At 39.7% G+C, this 21,534-nt stretch overlaps 1 protein-coding gene across 1 annotated transcript in view; it reads right to left on the minus strand.

Moving 5' to 3' along the window:
- Window positions 1-21,534, minus strand: part of PTPN14 (protein tyrosine phosphatase non-receptor type 14) — a 121,428-nt gene that overhangs the window by 70,568 nt on the left and 29,326 nt on the right. Inside the window, exons 2-3 of the mRNA XM_040611712.1 lie at window positions 9,002-9,326; window positions 1,108-1,277 (exon numbers count right to left, since the gene is read on the minus strand). Of these exons, the coding sequence (XP_040467646.1) occupies window positions 1,108-1,277; window positions 9,002-9,175 (344 nt within the window). The 5' untranslated portion in view covers window positions 9,176-9,326. The remainder of the gene's footprint in view (window positions 1-1,107; window positions 1,278-9,001; window positions 9,327-21,534) is intronic.

Here is a 21,534-nt window from a genome sequence, read left to right on the forward strand (position 1 = left end):
CTCCAGCTGGGTTAAGAAAAAAATCCTTTAAAATACAAAATCAGCAACACAAAAAACACTTCACATCTTGCACACCTAGACTAAAACTACTGTTTCTCTACTATTTATATGCCTTTTTTAGACATAATGACCACATGGTGAATTTCAGGTTTGCAGCAACAGAGTATTTTTTCAGTGGGGAGGCTTCTGCCACCCTGTAGCCCTCACCCACTTATTCCAGGCTTTACCCCTAGCTGTACTGATGCAACTTTGCTCTAGACAAGATAAATGAAATAATTTTAGTTGAAAAGACAAGCCCACCCCGTTTTGGGTGAGGTGGGCTTTTTTCTTTTCTCTTTTTTTTTTTTGGTGGTGTTTTATGTTGTTGTTGGGGTGGGTTGGTTTTTTTGTGTGTGTTTTTTTTAAGTTTAAGTTTAAGTACAGCACAGATGTGGGAAAACCACACAGTGATGTGGTTTGCACGAATAGCCCCTCAGAACAGTTGCATTGTTACAACTGCAGCACAGGGCTCTAAATGAAAGAATAATTCCCACTGAAGTTGTTTGCAAAGGTACACTGTGATCATAATTAAAGCACTAATACTCTCTAACAATTTTAATCCTTTTGTGAAGTGTAAGGGGAAAAAAATTAGGAGTAGGATGGGCAAAACCCAGAAAAGATGCCAAAGTTCACTTTCAACAAAGTACAGGTAGACTTAAGAATAACAAACTGAAATTGTATATAGAGGTCCTTTGCCTATGGCTTCCTTTTAATCAGTAGAAGGTTACAAAAAAAAAAAAAAAAAAAAAAAAAAGAGTATGGTCGCCACATTCCTTTTAAAATTGATGTCAGGTTTTAAAAGTTACATCTATTACTCCCTTTTTGCTTCTGCAGTTGGTCATATGCAAGCATTCACCAATACTGCCTCTCCCCCCCACCCCCACCCCCCCCCCCCGCAATGAGATATAATCAAGTGGCAATTTCTCTCACTTTTTCCCCATTGGGGCAATCACCAGGAAAGGAATAAAACAAATGATACCTGAGCAAATACTGAATGCCAGAAATGAAGCCACTGTCCATTCCCTTCCAGCTATATCACAGTAGTGTGATCAGAGGGAAACCACATACCTTGTCACCTCCTGCTGCAGTCGGGAAACGCTGGGCACATAGAACATTACCCCAAAGAAAAGCAAAGGCTCATTGGCAAATTTGTCCAGCTGCTTCTTCAGAGGCTTTTCCAGTTCAACCCAGCGGTCTTGCTGGTTCTTGCTGAGAAACCAAAGGCCGAAGTAGTGCGTCTAGATAAAGAAACACAATAGTGTCAGTTTACCTTTTTCTGCTAGATCACACACATGCAATCGATTGCACAAATGCAAATAAGAACAGATGGCACTTTGTAAATTTTTCCATATAGAAAATCAGAGTAATTCCTTTTTTACTGTCATTTTTTATTTTTAGGACAATCTGGAAGACAATGACAAATTAATATTGCATTATAATATACTTCATGGAGTACTACCTGCCCCTTACCATCTCTCCCAAATGCATATTAAAGAGCTTGCTCTGACATTATGGCACAGGTGACATAAATGATTTACAGAAAGCGTCCGAGTCTTTGTTTTCTTCTGCACCTGTGCCTTGTGAACAGACAGCAAACGCTAAGTCTGTATCAAAGCACAAAGGCTTCATGAGACTTTGGATCAGGCCCACTGCAGGTAAAGGACAAGGACTCTTACAACTATAAACAAAGAATGCAAACCCACACACATGTCAAAATATATCAACCAATACCAGAACTGTTTACCCAATGCAGAACATGTTTAGTTTTGTTTTTAAATGCACTCACAAGTTTTTATGATGGACAAGTATTACACTTAAAATGTGCATCACACACACCAGTTGTTTGCTCTAGGCTCTTACAGAAAATACCAGGTTGAAAACCTCAGCTATTTCCTATCCTGTGTAAATCTCAATGGCTGTAGTACCTCCTGTAAAAGCCACATGGAACTGTTGGTAGTGGAAAGCACTTAACAAGGAACAATATTCAGAACTAGAGCTTCATATACTACAAATTGGTAATAAGCAGCTGAAGGAATAGCCAATCCATCATGAATGAGTCTATTGAAAAGCCTTTAAACCACTGTATTAAACACACTGATTTACTACTGCGTGCAAATACGTACTATAATTAACAGCAAGTACTATGACTACAGATCTGAAGGAAAAATAAAAAAAAAGTGTTCATGTTTAGCAAAGGAACTACTCCATCAGTTGCTTGGAAATCTGACTGTAGCCCTAACTGTAAAGCTTGTACCAACAGCTTTTTCAACAGTATTTTAGCTGAGAGCATCTAGAGATTTCCAGCAATGCCTTCAATATAAAATACCGCTTTATACTAATACTGGAATGAATGAAACAAACTGTGAGAGAAACTTTTGTGGACACCAAGCAAACTTAGGATCTGAAAGTGGAATAATTGCTATTTATGCATATTTCTCTCATTTCATTTCAATAAAATTTCTTCACGTTTAATCCAACTGACTCCCTATTCAATGAAAACTTTCCAGTAGTTTCCATTAGATTAGATTAACCCTAAAACAAATAAAATACTTATTTTGCTGTTATAGCTTAACTTACCTGGACAACAATACTTCCACAGGCAGCCACAATCCTTTATACATAGCACCACATTTTAAAAAAAGATACTTGAGATAAAGAATAGAAAAACCCCTATGTGCTGTTTTATAAAGCTTTCATTTGAAATTACTTTTAAAACATTAAAAAAGTTTGGCTTATAAATTAACCATCAACATTTCACCAATCGGATTTCTTAGATGTTCATGCTTTTAAACAAAAGAAGTCTTCAAAAGTAGCAGACAAATTGCAACCATTAGACTTTGCAAAAGTCACCATCAACAGCCTGTTTCACTTTGGTAAGGACACTTCTCTAAAAATCATTGCATGTACCATGACTTAGCATACAACAGAAGGGCAAATAATGCAATATTGAAAAGTTAAAATGATGAGAAATGACAAGAAGCCAGCAGAGGCAACACTGTTCCAGCTATTTTATAGCTCAGGGCACGCAAGAGAGAATCATATGCAAAAACTCTTATTTGGAGCACAGGTGTATTTACTTTAGGGTTTCATTACATACATATTTTTAACTCTGGAGAACGTCCAGACTAGCATTTAACAAAGGTGATAACTACATCAACTTGATTCCTCAATTAGCCCGACAAACGCGCATTATAGCTCAAATACTGTTCAGTCCTTTCTCTTTAATCTCTATTTGGTACAGTGAAGCAAGCTAGTTCTCATTTTTAGGAGGATCCTTCTAGAATTTAAAGGTATCTTCAATAAATCAATCAATCCAGGGTGCAAATAAATTAAGAAGTCAACATCTCTCATAGGATAAACTTAAAACAAAACAAACCAATTCACTGATACATGTCTACTCTCCCTCTGTAGTCATCGCTGGATAAAAAGTTCTTTTGATGAGCTCATCATGATAGTAATTAGATTAAAATGAAGGTGGGAGGGACAGCGGAGACAGCAAAGTAAAGGAATTCATGTGAAGGCTGAAAAAAGCAGTGTTTTTACCACCTCATTAGGGCAATCCTTTAACACACAAACTCCTGAAAATCACTGCAGGGCAGCTCATCCTCAGCAAGTAACAATGCACAGCTGTGAAAACAGATCTTCCATATTACTTTAAAAAGTCAAAACATCACCTAGGACCCAAATTTGCAGTATCAAGCACCTAAAACATTTAGCAGCCAAGATGATTTGGAGTCTGAAGTCTAAAGGAGTTACTCAAGGGATTAAGGGTATTGCAATTAAACAGCTCAAACGAGCGCAGTCCCTCCCCTTTGATTGGGGGCAGAGGGACAACAAGAATTTAGATTTGCTCCTGTAGAAAGGCTCTTCAAGTACCAGATCCAGAGTCCTGAATCACTTCCGAGGAGTAAGCAGCAAAGGGAATGCAGTGCTTAAGCTTCTAGACTACAACAGATACAGTGGACTGACCACAGCAGCACGCCTTTCACACAACTAGAAGACAACTGTTTTCCTGGAAAGCAGCCTGGAGAGCATCAGGCAACTGCAGATGAAGCATAGGGACTGCAGAGCAGAGCTCGAGTCACAAATGCACACACCTTGGATAGACAACCAACAGAGTTATCTAAATATCTGCTCCCTTTTGCCAACTTCTTGAAAATGTTAGTATTTTTTAACAACCCACAGTGGGGAAGGACTTCTGTAGCCACTACTGCAAACACCTGAAGAGACTCTCTCCCCTAGGAACATTAGTAATTCCCAAACAGGAATGAAGGAACATGGGACTGGAAATGGCTGGACCGTCAAGTTCAGTATGTTATGACCAGGCACATGATGGTCCAGAAGGCCTTACAGAATCAGAGTCATGTGTTGCCATACACTCCAGCCCACAAAACATTTTTACAATACGGACACCCCACAAATTAGAGGAGGGGAAGTAAAAATGGGGTCTTTTTCTCTATAAGCAGCTGACTGAAAACTAGGTTGATTCCAAAAGCTGGTCTGTTTGTCTATCCGTACAAAGCGAACCACTGACTTCACTCCAGTTTTCGTGGAATAAATTTCTACACCTACACTTGGCAGACACTGAAGTAACACAGGCTGCTCTACCTAGCAGATACATCAGCAAAGTGGCAAAGAAAGTGAATGATGGCTTTTGCTTCTAAAAAAAAAAATAAATAAAATTTAAAAATCCTTTTTCCAGATACAGTTGGCAGACCTGTGATACACACTGAAGGAAAACTTTTCATAACACTAAATGTATGTACACACATCCATTCTGCACACAAAGAGCTTCAGTTGCTAGTGCTTTTGGTTTGCTTATCTGCAAATACACAAACAGCTCTGCTGGAAAAGAGTTTACAATAATTTTCTCTCAAGGTTTTTAAATTTGTCTTACCTACCATACCACTTCGTATGTGGTACAAGGAAACTGGCTGACACCCCTCTAAGAACTGCATGCACTCCTCTGCTAAAGCAGCAGACAAGAACCAGAGCACTGGCACGCCCCAACAACACTATGTGAAAAGGTGATCCTTGAAATATGGAGAGTCAGAAAACTGGATATGCAAAACCTGTGCTGAGAAGTCTTAGAAAAAGATAATGTTATAGCTGCCAGTTCATGAGGCAACATACATGTTTGGGGCTTGGGCTCCCAGTAGATTCCGACTACCCCTGCCTTTATGTGGGGCAAAAGGTGTAGAATTGCCAGCAACAGATGACAGACACTTACTAAAACAGCAAATTTCATTCAAAAGGATCCAATGAGACAGGATCAGTGTTTATTAAAGCACCTGGTTAACCAGCCAACTAAATATTTATCCTTGAGAAAGAGGCAGAGTTCCAGCTCCTCCGGGCAAAAAGCATTAAGCCCTGCTATCCCAGGGCACTCAGAGAGGGGAAGGCACCATTTACGGCAGCTAGTTGTTCCTAGAAGGTCTCTTGTCCAAGCACTGCCCGAACCCCATCCCAGCTTCACTGGCAAGACAACTCAAACCAAGCCAGACTTCGAGGCAACCTGGCTGCTGAACACAGGTTTTCAGTCATGCCCTGTGAGGAGCCGACACCTTCCAGGGCACAAAGAAAAGGTCACAATGGCAGCAAACGGCCACTCCTACTCAACACTCGGTGTCCTCCTGCTTTGGTTTGGGATTTGCAGTGTTGTAGTGCTGGCAGTACTACTGTGAAATTTAGCTTAAAATAGTAATTTTGGTAGAAAAGGGCCTTCTTGGCCTCCCCCTCCCTTTTACAATACATCAGAACATTCCATCTTTAAATGTTTTATTGTTTTGTAACATGAATTAAGGAGAACAAAACGGAGGAAGAGACATGAAATTTCACAACAGATTTGTACAGATTACTATTTCAAGAAGGTTCACTTAGTCTCACTTGAAGGGAAAAATGCCATTCTACTGGGAAAAAAAATCCTTTTTATAATCGGTGCACATATATATAAAAGATTATAAAATTACATTTCTGACTTTTGTCTTTCCTCTCTTTCCCTCTTCTCATCTTCACTTTTTAGATAATGTTGGCATAAGAGCTCATTTTATTGGAATCAGTCAAACTGTTCAACTAGAAGACCTGATGCTTTGTCAGGAGCTTTGCTGAAAAGGATAAACCCAGATTTTACAGTAGTTACATGGCTACACTTTCTACTGACCTATTCCTGAACCCTGACTCAGTCAGGGAGGGAGCTGCATTCCCCAGAGATCAAATGGAAATATGCATAATCCATTAGATACTGGTTTTTCAGTCATGTGTGGTATAATGATTGACAGTCCCTCACAACAATACATACAGTAATCTCAAGCAGTTTTGCTTTTCAGATGGGGGAGCAGGGGAGGGGTTGGACAGTTTTTTGTTTATTTCTAAGAAATCAGCTTGAGTGAAATGTGGATGCGTTCCTGACATGAAGGTATAAGTTGGGATACACCTGGGACTTATTTAAACATAAGACCAAACTAAAGTATCAAACAAAACCTGATTTTTACCTTTAGAAGAATACATATCCTTACCTGAGACCACACGGAGGAGACAAACAGGACTTTAGCACTGTTTTGTGAGCATGGGATTTAACAAAGCTTGGTGTCTTCCTTACTTTTACATCAGTTTGTTGATCAGGATTTCTAAGAAAAGCATATTCTGCCTGAAGTTTCTGCTGCATTTGGGGAATTTAAAAGGTCTCTCCAATACGGACACTTGCAAGGATTTTCTCCTTGGTACACTTAATGGGCTTTTCTCTTCTACTCACCTATCCAATTGCACAAACTTGTAGAAATTTGAGCTTTGTCAAAGTATTTTTGATCCTTCTGTAGAATTTGATTGGCCAGCAAATTCAAACATGATAGCAGGCCTAAAGAGGGAAGGGGACAGTCACCAAATGACTGCATCAGCTTTGTATCCTACAAAGCTCCCTAAAAACCATGGCAGGAAGACTAGAGGGGCAGGAAAAGAAATTAATTTGGGGTCTGAGGGAAAAGACAGCACCCAGCGTCAGGCACCTGTAAGCTCACTAGCTCCAAATATTCCTCATGAAAGAAGCAGAGGAGGGTACAGGGAAACCTCCTTAAGCTGAAAGAGGTTAGTAATTCTCTTCTCTCCTAAACATTTAAAGCAACAATGGATGCTACCAGAATCAATCAGAAAAAGAGATTTAAAGAAAACAAAACAAAAAACACCAAACAACCACCTCTGTCAAAAAATGCTGTACTGTTGAAATCTGAACTTTACAAAATTGGTTCAATGTTGCCAAAACTTTGTTTAGAAAAAAAAAGTGGGGAGGGTGATGAAAGAAGGGGAAACTGTTCCAACAACATCAAAGCATTCTCTTCTGTGTTGTTAAAATATTTTTTCATCTTGAAACACAAACCTTTTGTGCTGACATATTTCTTTTTGCATGACACAATTTTGAAAATGAAAAAACACCAAAGCAACAGAAAACCCCCATGAAATTGAACACTGACCAAAACAACTTCCTTTGCTACTCTACTGTCCCATCTCTTTTCTCTGGAAAATTTTGAAACTTCAGGCTTTGTTCCAAAATAGAACAAAACATGTTCTGAAATCACAGAATTTTTTGTGGGAAAGAATGCTAGCCCGCTAACAGAGCTATTGTTCACAAACACAGGTGGAGCTCTGGACAGAATGATTAGGCCACAGACTTCTGCTTCACCAACTAGATAAGGAATATGAGGAGAATCACTTCATTAATTTCACTCCTTTCTGCACTGGAAGGAAAGGGAAGGACCTGACCTCTCTGTAAAGGCACCCTAAAGCATCACCAACAGAAAGAGGAAAAGAAAAAAAAAGCAGCAATTAGAAGGGGAGGGGTGAAATGATTCTACCAAAATCCAAATGAAAAAAATCCCAAGTAAGAAAAAAATCACTACACAATATTCTGACGCTCCACTCTGTTCCTGCCTGCACATTCTCCTGCCTATTCTGCACACACACAGAGCGAGATTCTTCTCTTCTTATCATTACTGATGCACAAACAGGAGTTTTTGTTTAGTTTTCATCTGCAGCAGTTATTCGTATGCTACCTTCCAGCTGCCACCATTACAAAGGGCTGTGGACCAACAAGTGTAAGACACTGCACAATAATTAGATTTCCCAGCTGTGCTTACAGAAAGCATCAGACAGGACTGTCAAGATGACAATGCAGCAACTTCCAGGCAATGGTTTTCAACTTGTGATTTGCAAAAGCCTACAAGCATGCAGGATATATGTCAGGGGTCCACAAAAGGTAAGTAAAAAAAGACAGTTCATTTGTGCCGTGCACATTGGAGAGATATTTCTAAAAAGGCCTCAACACTAAAACTAAAAACTGAACTCTACAGCAATAAGTAGAAAATAAAGGATTTCAGTCTTCAGTAAGACTGGGTTTTCTTCAGCCTCTTCAGAAGCATTAGTAATGTAAAAGGAGCCTTTCAGAGTTTCAGATGTGAAATATTTCAGTTAAACTAAAGAAAAAAAAACCCCACCATCCTCAAACTGTTACTAGTTGCTCCTGCTAGTAACAAATGTTGCCTATTTCAGTATGTCAGTAACAAGAATATATTTATATGAAAATAGATATTTAAAAGCCAGTGGTCTCCTTCCCACTGGCATAATTCAACCAGCACTGTTTGTGAAACCACATTTACATTCAGATGAAAGTTACTGTAACTTGGGCCTTGGCATCCCAGTTCAGAAAGTAACACCCATCGCATTCTAAGAAACGAAGAAGCCTCACTTTCATATTACAAAGATCTCTCAAAGCTGTGATGAATGAGCAACAGCACAAAGCCCTGAGTGCCTTTCTGCCTTCAGTTTTCACACAACCAGAATGTTTGTCCAAGCTCCAGCTGCTGATCATATCTGGCCAGCTCTGAGAATAACATGATTCAAACTAACAGACTGCCTGAGCTAAAAATGTGTCAAATTATACAGTGACAGATGGTCTTTACTGGGTTACTCTTACCTCACGTAATTCAAGCCTCTGAGCGACAGCTTCCAAGCACTCCTGCCCTGTGCTTTCCACGGACAGGGTGCACTCTATCACATTGCTGTCCAGCAGACGGATCCTTGTCACAAAGCAGTTCTTGCTCAAGACATTGTAGCGTCTGGTCCGTCGCAGTTTCAGCCCGAAAGGCATGGCTGTTGGCCTGGAAGGTCACCCCTTCCCCTATTCTTCCACCAAGAGTTCTCAGCACACTTGACTTGCCTTGAAGGCTTCTTCAATTGGCACTGCTGTCCTCCAGAAATGGAGGTAGCTGTCCATTCCCAGAGCGAGCTTCAAGGGATTCCTGCAAAATACATACAAATAAGTAGAGTTAAGTGTGAAATAAGATGTTCCTAAAGATCAGTGGAAAAGAAAAAAAGCTTAAAGGAAAAGTCACATTTAAAACCATAAAAAAAAAAAAAAAAATCTCCACACACAGGACTGCCAGGCACTTACTACATCTCCCAAAAGGAGACCTCATACAACAAATCTTTCAGAATTCTATTTTGGCGCTGAATTTAAAGCACGGATTTAATTGCAAAACCCTTCTTTGAGAAGCTCAGTAAAAACAGCAACTCTACAGGGCACGCATCCAGAGGTGCTAACTCTCCCACCATTACCCCCACCACAGGGGTCTATAACATAATCTTCAAGTTAAGTTTTGGTGCCCTCAGGCCAGCTTTGAAAGCTAGCTTAAAAAGCTAAGGAATAGAGGCATTTAAAAGAGGTGTGATTTTGAAAGAAGAAAGGCTGGGTACAGTCAGCAGGAAATGCAGGGCTCAGCACCTCTGAAAAAAATCAAACCTAAAGTATGCATGTGAAAGGCAAGAAGCATCCAAGCCATTTCAGATACTGTTCCTCTGAGGCAATCCCTGACGTTTTGCTCACTTCCAGCTCCAAAGCAATTGTGCATTTCACCCTTTCAGGTGGAATGAGTAACTGCAGGAACACAGCTGTCAGAAACCAGGATAACATCAACTGGGAGAAAGAGAACACATATTCTAAATATTGTTTCTAATTACCACTCCTAAAATTTATCAGGGACACATGCAACAGTTAAGCCAAAATACAAAGTAGACAGAAGAACCAGAGATACAGAAATAATGACATTTAAGAAACTATGTTCCCATCTATGAGACATACATACATCAGTGCCTGAAGACAGCTCTTTCACATGAAATGTCACGCTTAAATTAGTTTCCCATTAAAGAATGAATTGGGATGGCAAGGCTGGGACAGCTTAAAATGGCTCTGATTGGCCCAGCCTGTAATAACTATTAATTCTCAATTCAGTGCACATGTCTAACTTTCCCATTTACACATTTTCTGGATGTTTGACCAACTTTCCACTTGGGTTTTCTGGTAAGCTTTCTAAGATCTCAAAGGCTCTGGTCACTTAGAGATTCCTAAAGCAAACAAAGTTCTTTACGTTTCTGCAGTCTTAAAACCATCAGGAACAACCATTTTTACTCACAATTATTTCATAGGTGACTGAAAAAGAAAGACGAGTATGACAGACAGAAGGGTTTTGGTCTTCCATACAAAGGATTATTACATTACAGGATCTCCTTTCCTGGTTAAAGGGTTGCCAAGGAGTAACAAAGTCCCTAACCAAGTTAACCCAACTATGCAAGTATTCAACAACACTCCCCTCCTCTAACACACACTTCCACTTAAAATAAAAACAGTGGAAGTAAAGCAAGCCTATAAACAGCTCATCAGATAACCATGAACTTACTCTAATTCTAAACAAGGATTTCTTTTAAGAGTATCTAAGATGTGAGAGAGACAGACATGACAACTTTTATACTGCCATCTTCCATTTAAGGATTTACTTTTCTGAAAAGAAATTAGTCTGAACTCTTTCCAAACTGGGTATTTTTCCTTTCTTTCTTTTTGGTCCATGTTTCAATTATTTTGGATTCTTCCTTCCCCTCTCCCCTGCCATACTTCAAATTTATATATCAATTGCTCTTTCCGAAAATTTAACAAGCATACCGAATTAAACAAGGTTTTTAGTTAGAGCATATGGTTGGGAATTTAAACATTCTGCTAAATGGAAACTCCCTTTGTTTACAGTACATATTTTGAAGGCACATAAAACAAACAAACAAAAAATAATGTCCCTCAACCACTTCCCAGAAACCAAAGGGGGAAAAAAAGGGTTTTGCAGAAGCACAAGCAAGTTACCTGCTCATCTAACCACTCATCTATAAAGTAAGCCATCACTAATATCTGATATGAATAGCAATTCAAAAGTGAAACCTCAAAATCAAAAGTTGAAATAGGGTCCCCTTGAAAAACAAAAAGATGGCAGTAAGCTCTCAAGTATCTCAGAAAGTAATAGCCTGACACAGGAGCGTGCTGATGCAGTGCTGTACAAAGGTACAGGCATTGCCAGGTAAAAGCAGGAGCAGGGCTGCCCTGCAAGGGGGGATGAGCTGGGAGCGGAGGGTGACCCAGTGTCCTCACCCACTGTAGCACAGTCCTGTAGGGGACGAGCCAGATGAGCAGAGCTGGGTGCTGCAAACATGTTCATTGGCAGCCCCAGGCATGGCTGGCATTGAACCAGGTCCAAAAGCCACCCTGGGAGCCCAGGCTGGGGGCTCCAACAGCAAGAGACAGAGCTAGAGACCACCAACCACATGGCTCAGACAAAGACTGACATCCTCAGGGTGATCTGAACTGAAGGTTCCAGACCTGTGGGCAGAAGGTGGGGTGGAATCCCCAGGTGATGCTGGTCAGGGCCATTAAGGCACACAGGGGCACTCAGGGCCAGAAAAGACAACATAAATTCCCCACATTTTAAATCTTCAACTCTCTTCAGTGCATGCTCACCTGAGATGTAAACTGTTCTACAAAATATTTCTTCTGAAACAGTTTGATGAAGAATACTGTGTAAAAAAATTAAAATCAAAACAGCTTTTTGAAAAAGCGTTTATCCTAAAGGCAGTTTCATCAGCATGAAGACGAAGAGATACAATATCTTAGTGGATTCTTGGTAAAGTTTAATATTCCCCTGTTTCAGCAGAAAAAAAAACAGCAAGAAAAAAACAAGCCAGCCACTTTGTTATCATAGACATTGGAATCCTACTTCTTATGTTATTTACTTGAAAAAGCCATGTGGATAAAGTCACGGGCTGCGGAAGGGGAAGACCAAAAGTGGCAAAAGAGACTAAAGAATGAAAAAAGATTTGACACAGAATAAAACTAAACCTTTAACCCACAATCTCATGCCAAGCACAACGTAAGTTCCCTCAACAGCTTTCACTAGAAAGCAGCTTAAAGATGGAGCCTGATATAAACCGTCTATGTCTCAGCCCAAAACATTCTTACTTATCTCACTCTCTACTTTGCGTGGAAGCCTTATCAGCATACTGCCTGTGCAAAGGCAGCAGATACGCATGTATGATCTCGCCAGTGGTATTTGATTCCCCTGCAACACCACTGCATCTTGCAAAGGGTGAGAGGAGAAATCATACAGTATTCTTGAAAGAAATACTACCTTGTACAACAAGAGGTTTCGAGAGGTACCACCTCCCCCATCGTTCAGCAACAGAATACTATTTATTCATATCCACAAAGGTAGGAAAAAACACCTATCTCATATAACCAAGAATATCTGCCAAGCACAGTGCTAGGCACCAAACTGAAACACCTTCAAGCTGCAGACGGCACAGCTCTAATGGTTTAGGGGGAAAAAGGCTAATCGTGACCTGGAACAGTAGCCCTACCTATTAGCAACCAACCTTCTCCACTGGCCAGTTCTGCATGAAGGACTAGGTCAGATTCACACTGTGACACACAAGGCAGAATTGCTTCTAATTTTTAAGAAAACTTGGTCAGTTTCTGTATAAAATATGAAATCTCCCCATGGGTTTAAATTATCCAATGCAGATAGAAATCTGTGACTTTCCAAAACAGTATTTTTTTTCTTTATGAGACATTACAGTAAAACCAGGTCAAACCACTAGTACATGCAAAGCAGATAAATATTTGATACCTTCTCCAAACCTAAAACCAAAATAAGCCAGAAGTATGAAGAACTCTTCCTTCGTTCTCCCAAAGTCAGCTGGGCCTGGCCAGTTTTTCTGTTCGCAGTTTTAGAAGACAGACCGATTGTAGCAAGGGAAGCTGCTAGGTGTTTCATGAGGAAGAGGCCATACGGCAGGAGCTGCTTTGTGTGGTGAAGGCACTGCTCCAGTCACAAGGCATTCTCCTGCCTCCTTAAATTTATTCAAATGCCAGAACAGAAGAAAAGCTTATAAATTATTAAGGCCAAGACAACTCTCAGGACGCTTCCAAGTACATGACTTGCTCCCCTGTTACAGACTTCATATATTTAACTGTACCACATTGAAAGGAGCATTAAAAAAAATAAATAGCATTTGATGTGAAATGCACTTAAAACAGAATGCTTTCTCTCACTTCATTTGCTTTTGTACGTAATTTCTGAAACTCCAGGAAGAAAGCAATTACTGTCAAACTGCAGCCTGTATTTACCAACAGCGCGTGGCACCCCTCCAGCATTCCTAGCACTGCAGGAGCAGCAGCACACCTAACAGAAGTATGTAACCCTGGGCTGGGCGTGAGACCGCAGCATTTGATGTAAGCTGCAAGTGGTGTGCTAGCCTACAGATTTAGGGAAGAATAAAAATAGTGTACGAGAGACAGGATGTCTGGCACAATCCATCTCCATCTAGTTGAGTTCTGTCTAGGGAGGAAATCTCTCCCTGTGAAATAGCTTTATCTCCCTCGATTGCTCTCATGTGAGAGTTTCATGCAGGTAGAGCAAGGCAAAGAGTATTTCTGTACCTAACAAGGTGTCTGTATCCCACCCAGCTATGGGTGGAATTCCCATAAAGCCTGATAAACTCTCAGGAGTCAAATTCATCTCCGGACAGATGAAAGGGGGCTTTAACTCTTACATGATATAATCCTTCTGCTGCAAGGCTACTGTTTTCAACTATTTGTTTATACAGTCCCTGACAAGACATGGGCCTCATCCTCAGGCATTTAAATCTTTAAAAATTCTTGGGGGGGCTTTAAGTATTACCCTAATCCAAACAGTAATAAAACTGATAACATTCTCACCTCTACATTCTTGAAAGAGTCAAATAGTACTTTCGTTTCATTTTTATAACTATTACAACATCCTATGCAGAACTTTTAAAGTCTCTAAGCATCTAGAGATCCCATACCTGTCTGCATCGATAGATGCCAAGGACTCTAGGACATTCAAAGAAGAAGACAACTGCTACTATTACTATCACTGTGCATCATCAGACACCAATACAGAGTAGCCAAAGATCAAAGATAATCTCTGTCAGCATTTCTACTTTCCCAATTCCATCACAGCTTTCCCTTCCCAGGAAAATTTTCATTTTCCATCAGATCCATCTTTGCTGTAACAGATTTATTTCTTTTTAACCTGTTATCGCTTGTTTTCACTGTGTCCAACTTGGATTAGATTCTGCTTTCGGCAGTCCAAATAAAACGCCTAGAGAAGTTAAAATAAAATCAAAGGAATCACTCAAATTCAGACCTGTTAAAATTCTACCCTTTCCTCTCTTTTGTTGCAATACATGAAAGAGTATGTACTCATTGACTCTGAAGTGCATAAATGTTAGTAGGTGTGGATTTTATTATTCCCTCCTCCTCTGCTAAAGCACCACTTTTTCTGTAAAAACACTTTTCTCGTGCACCCACAGAACTATGGAGCTTTGTGGGTACAAATTTGCCAGGCAGACACCTGATTACTCTTCTCCGTCAAGGTCCACAAGTACCAAGTGTTTTTGTGAATCTCACTAAGTCAGTGTCCAACAAACAGTCTCTACCACAGAAAACATGTGAACTTCCCAAACTGTAAATTAGCACCTTATCCATTACTTCCCTACTCATCACTCCAGAATACTCTCAACAATCCAAGTCTTTCTAATGCAACTACTGATAAAGGGCTCTTTCTGAGTTAGTGTAAGCATTCAAGATAGGAGTCACATTTGCATGAAGTAACTTATCTAACTGATGCTTGGGTTGCCATTGCAATCAGTTTTAAGAATATCAGTAGTGAAGCTGGAGTTTTTAATCACTCACCTGTCCACCTTGTAGAACTTTGTGTTCTACAGTTAAAAAAACAAAACAAAATGCCAGACCCCAGTAGTCTCCTTCCTGAGTAGGATATGCTGCCCATCTGTCAATGCCAGCTGTCTGCAGCAGCCCCACCTCTCCGGTTTTGGTCCCAGAGTACAACAGTTAACCATTTATGACCTTCTCACACCTTGGCTATGCTATTGCAAGACCTCAAATTAGACACAGCCAAGAGTGATCAGTGCCTGGATGGCATCTGTCCAAGGATGTGGTTTTGTACCTGAGGCAGTCTCATCTAAGAGCTCATTACTGCCAGGAATGGAAGGGATGTCCTGCTTTCTTCCCACCACCCCCACCCCCACCCCTCAATTCCAGAGCACATCGCTACAGCTTGTCTTACACCAGTTCTGGAAATCTGCTGGGACGTCTTCCTGGTTGAGCCACTTCATCTCCCTAACTCGGTGAAAGAACAGGCTCCTTTTCAGCTTGGTTAGTGAGTTTAAATGGCTCATGGTGGAGGCCAGCATGAGTAGCTTGCTCGGCAAAGGGAAGAAAGCAGAATCACACAACTCAGAGAAGGAAGAAGAGCAATCCTGCCTTAATTGACAGCAGTCAAGTCAGCTGAGCAGTTTGTGAAATCACAGCCCAAGGAAGGCTCCTGGCCTCAGCAGGCAAAGGAAATCCCCAGAACACACTTCCATTCTTCCTGTATGACAAAGCTATGTTAGAATAAAAATTGCTTTTCTGAAATAACCAGTTGATTCAAATCACACTTTTTTTTCCAAAATAAATCAAATTATTCTGTAATTGAATGTCTATAAGAGAAGTTAATATTGCAAAATCTAGATGGGTTATGTCTTCTACATGGAGAAACCATTCAGAAGAAAAGAAGCAAGACCAGCATTTTGGTGTTTTGGCACATCCTTCTTTCAGAAGTGGTACTACAACAGTTCTTTAAGTGCCACCCTTCAGAAAAGGCACCAAAGGCACAGGATCCTGCATCCTAATTTTTCACTAAACCCTTCCTAGCAATCAAGCATCAGGAAAAACAAACCATTATTGTAAGGGTCAACTACTTAAAATAAATCATATTCAAGTGACTTAAAACCTCTCAGAAGATCTGACAGGATTCTTCGCTTTCTGTCCCTATTCTACCCCACTGGCTACAATCAGTAGCAACATAGCATTGGCACCTTTTCCTTTCAGTTAGTCACCTTTGTGAAAGGTTTTCAACTCCTTCAGACTTGCTGGAGCTATAGCAATTTTAAGAGATTACATTTCCTGCTAAATGTGATTAATAGGCATGAAAAAAACATTACAAAACCTGTGAAGGATATACTTAGTAAAAACCACATAAAAACTTCTTACAGCATTTTTTCATTATTCTCTCATGTTGCAAAGACATAAGTAAAGCTAAAATAAAAGTTCTAAACACAGGATAACATGAAGAGCAGAAGCAAAAACTTTAATAGAGGCAAGTATCAGATACAGAGTAAAATTATACACCTCAGTGCATTCACACTAGTTACACATCCACTAGCACAAACTGGTGCCAGTGGATTCTAAACTTCTGAATTCTGAAATTCTAAATTTCTGAATTCTGAAATTCTAAAATTTCAAATGATGCAATTAAAAGTTTGTTAAAAATAAAGACAAAAAAGTTTAAACATCACCTTTCCTGCTTTAATGAAAAGATACCTACTCTCTAGAGCTGGCTGCAGTTTCACTTCTGAATTGGGATTCTGCAACAGGACAGTGACAAAAGAGCACTTGGAGATTAAGAAGCAAATAGCCACAACGCTTGGCAGACTGCAGGATCTGCCTGCACCTTGTTACATGGGTACCACCACTCCAGCGTCCGACGAAGACTGGGCGCTGCTTGCCTGTGTTCATGCAGTGCTGCTCTCAGCTGAGACCAGACCCTGCTGGGAAGGTGTGTTACCCTGGCAAAATATGGTCCTACACACTTAATAAAGGTGTGATAATTCTGCTCCTGATCATCTTCTGATTTTAATATGGCTTACACAACAGAGTTTCTACAAGTTCTACTCAGACAGTGGTCATGCTTCTGTACTTCCCATTCTCCTTTGCTCCCTTTAACATTTATAGTTGGAGGATTATAAAGTCTTTAAAATGAGCAGAAGCTGGAAAAACTTGGATTAAAACTACAGACTTCCAAAACGCATCACACTAATTCTAAAGACAGCAAAAGTCAAAAAAGTACCTTTTTAATGTAAGGACGTTCCAACATGTTGGGATTCCTTGGCTCAGCAGGAAAGAAAATGTTTTCTTATAAAAACACGTCTTGTAAAAGCCAAAGAATCACATGTACCGTTGAGGGAGAGGGGAAAGATCAGCAAGAAGTACTCAACTTGCAACAAATCAAACATAAACAGTGTGGTGGACCCTCCAAACTGCAAATCTGCCCTTTTCCTTACGGGAATGAGATCCAGCACTGTCCCTACTGATGTCAGTAACCAGGAGGGCCAAGTGAAGCAAGACTTATACCTGCAGGGTTACAGTACGAATAAAACTTTGGCCAGTTTCTTCAAGTTTAGAGCAATAGTCTACTTCCCAGGAGAGGCTCAATGAATCCCATTCAGGTATTAGATACTGAACCAGGATAATGCAATAAAGGATGTGTGGCTGCAGATAAGCAACAAGAGTCAAGTGTGATGAGGTAGAGGAGAAAGGGAGGAGAGGGAGTGAGAAAGGAAAAATAAGATTAAAAATGCATGCACAGTGTACATGCTAACCCACAACCAGGCACGTTTAGTTACATAAATTTATATTTCATATAAGATCATAACATGAACTTTTGAACTTGTGTGGAAAAAAGCTTCTCCACTACTCAGTGTATTAAAACATCGATGCTACAAAATGCTGAAAAAATTCCTCCAAGTTCTATCAAAGGAGGATTATATTGTGGGCACATGCATGAATAAAGTAAATCTGTTATCTTTACTGAATATAGCCCTTGATGTAAATCACGCAGCCACAGTCTATGAATAACTGCATTTGTTCCGACAGCAAAACACCTCATCTGAAATACAGAATAGCTGCCGGAAATGATCTAATGGTACTTTTCTTTCTGTATTAAAGGCTTATTTTCCAGTGCCCACTGTGTGGGCTTAAACGCTAGCCTGAAACAGTCAAAATACTTAGAAGTAAGATTTATGGCTAAAGGAGGGGGGGGAAGGGGGGGCTGCCTTTGAAGTGACTGACTTCTTTGACCAGTGTCTTGGAATTACAAGGCTACAAAAGGACCCCTCTCTGAGCAGCCCTCTGTGTTCTTCCTTCATCTGTGTTGCAGATCGTATTGATAAAGAAGATTTGAAAACAATTACCTGGGTGTAACAGAGTGGGATAGCACACAGGAACTGAGTTATTATTAGCAGCAGATGTCATATTTTTTATCTAATAATTTTTAACAGGGAAACTCTGACACCTCAAATAACCACTCAAGCAGTCAATATAAATCCTTCAACGCTAGTATGTTTTTCAAAAGCTTTCAGAAGAGCTTGGGAGAGAAATTAGGAATTTACTTCCACAGCATTCCAATAAGTGATGCTAATTGCATTGACAGAGTAAGGAATTGCACAAACTTTAATTCCATATTGCTTCATTGTGCAAAAGTGTAATTTTTCCTTTTTAGTTATAACAGTACTATAATAGATAAGTGTAGATTGGCTGCTTACTTCCTCTAACATGTTATTTGTCATTAATTCTACTCAAGAGAACAGCTTTACACTGAATGCTAGTAAAACTGTATTAGTTTTGGAGTGCAAAATGCAAGTTGCAGCTTAATACACAAGACCACTGTAATAAATTCTACAAACTATGGCACGCCATTCTTTGCTCAGCTTTCATAATAGCACTTCAAAAAATGATTTACTACCTTCTCCCCTAAGTCTGAACAAAATACCATATACATATGATGATAGCTTTATTTGGAATCATACTTGAGGTTATCAGCTTTTAATGAGATTACAGACTAATTCTTGTTAGCTGACCCTATTAGAGAAAGTAGTTGCTTTGTAACACTTCAGGAGGAAAAAATGCTTTGCAGAAAATTTTACTCAGTCATGAGCTGAAAAGAAATTATTCTTTAAAATAAAACAGCTTTATTCCTTGCTCAGATTAATCCATTTTTATGTTAACGTTCTAGCATATGAGTGGAGCAACAAAGGCCAAAACTGGCTTGCAAGCTTGTGACCATCCCTAGCTCCCAAAATAGATTTTGTAGATTAAAATGGAGACAAACATTAACATCTAACATTAACGTTTTCTTATTTTGCTGTTCTTCACAAGCAATTTAGATGTCACACAGAGAAGTTAGTCTGACTTTTAATTCTCATGTGAAAAACGGTAAGGTTATTCCAAATTTAAATTGCACAATTTATTAAAGAAGCCTAAATCTAAATGCAACTTGCACAAAATCCAAACATCCTCTGTGTGATCTCAGGTAGGTAGATGCATTTATTGTATGTGCATATCAAAGTGGCACAACTAGGCCTTTGATCCACTGTAGTGGCCATTGAAGTGCTACTGAATGCAGGCAAATAAAATTATTTATATATAGACTACGTGAGTTTATTTTCTTGTAAGTACAAAACCTAAAGACCAGAACAGAAGAAGGTGGAGTAAAATAAAAAAATGGTTAAACAATCTCTTTGTAGGTATTATGTTCTCTTGTTTGGTATCATATAATTGGACTAGCAGAATTCTAAAGAGACGAGGTATCCCTAACATTTACACTCAGCATTAACTGCAATGCAGGGAGAAGCAAGAGAAGAAAAGAGGATCAAACGTAAAATGAGTGGAGAAAGCCCATGTGGTACAACCCCTCCTGTAATTCTGTCTCTGGTTAGCAAGTTGGAAGCATTTAATTTCTTTAACTTGAAGCCTGATATCACATTAAGCTGCAGAGGAATGTGAGACATGGACAACAGATCACACTCGTGTCTTAAAGGAGCTAAATGATTTAGCAAAGCAAGCCCACAAGCTACGAGATGGATGGCAAGAAACCTTACATATATGTCCACTTTGAAGAAAAAGGAAAATAAATTTCATAACCCCCAGTTCTACTGCAGGATTAGGCAACGCCGTACAGATGTACTGTTCACATTAAACACAAGAAAGTAAAATCTGTCCTTGGCAGCTGTGAAGACACCCGTGCCTACTGAAGTGCTGTTAAGTGTGGCCGCCACTCCTGTGAAATCAATCTACCTGCACAGTGTGGGAGAAGTCTCCAACTACAGCCTTTCTAGAACCAGTCAGAAATCAAACTGCAGACCAAGATGTGATACCTGTGTGCATTTTATTCAACAATTTAGCACAAAGACAAGTCTGTGATAACACAAATTACTATTATCATGGAACAGTAAGTTGCTGTACTACCCGCCAAGCACCCAGTGCACTGCAATTCCACCAAGCTGTTTATTACTGTTAAAGTTCATAATTTTCATTTGCAGAGACAAGGCTCTGAGACAAACTTGCCAAGAATTCACCAGTCTCCCTTTTTTATAAAATCATTAGCTGTGCTTTTGAAAGAGTTACTAAGGACCAAAGGGTCACAGGGTAATTATTTACAGAAGTGATGCCGGGGCTGAAGTGACAGATAAAGCCATTATAAAGACCATGCAGAGTAAGGAATGAGAAACTCCTGCAATTTGTTGACAATCACTGTGAAATGTGATTCAGCTTAGAGATAACACCAGCCCTGTTCTTCTCCCTTGATACTGATAGACTACAATAAAAATAGGAAATCTGACCCAAGACCTTCAGTTCTTCATGTCCAAGTTCATGCTGGATCTACTTAAGATGAAAAAAAGAGAAGAAATGAAGCCTACCACACAGTAGACATTATGAAGATATGACATTGCGCCTTGCTTTGGTTTGGAAAGGTATCCAGCTCAATTATGACAGATCTAAAGTATTCTCTTTCAGGTAAATAAAAGCTATGTTTGCAGTACAAACCACTGTCCAGCACCCCAGCATAAGGAAGGTTTATAATCTGCACTTGTGGGAGGGAGACTGGAAGCTGCCGAGTTCAGCCTTGACTCTAAGAGGGATGAGGATTGCTGGAAAAGTTTTAAGTACCCTTGTGAAAGAAAGCATAGCTCATATCTTCCCCAGCCACTCCCCACCACTGCAGAATACAGGACTCTCAGTCCAAAAGTATTTTCAGTGCCTAAATATAACACAGGCATTCACATAGCATAAATAGGAGAATCCTTCTGAAGGGTTATCTTCAAAACAACCTCTATTTCTAAGACTAAAGTTCAAAGTCATATACTGGCATGTCAAATTCAGGATATCCTTGTAAGAATAATGAATTTATTGTTATTGTACACAGCTATTTTTATAAAGTTTCTGGAAGCAAGAAACATGAAATGTGCTCAAATAACTACTTGTATATCTTC

The sequence above is a fragment of the Falco naumanni genome, chromosome 12 (assembly GCF_017639655.2).
Source record: "Falco naumanni isolate bFalNau1 chromosome 12, bFalNau1.pat, whole genome shotgun sequence".
Classification (NCBI taxonomy): domain Eukaryota; kingdom Metazoa; phylum Chordata; class Aves; order Falconiformes; family Falconidae; genus Falco; species Falco naumanni.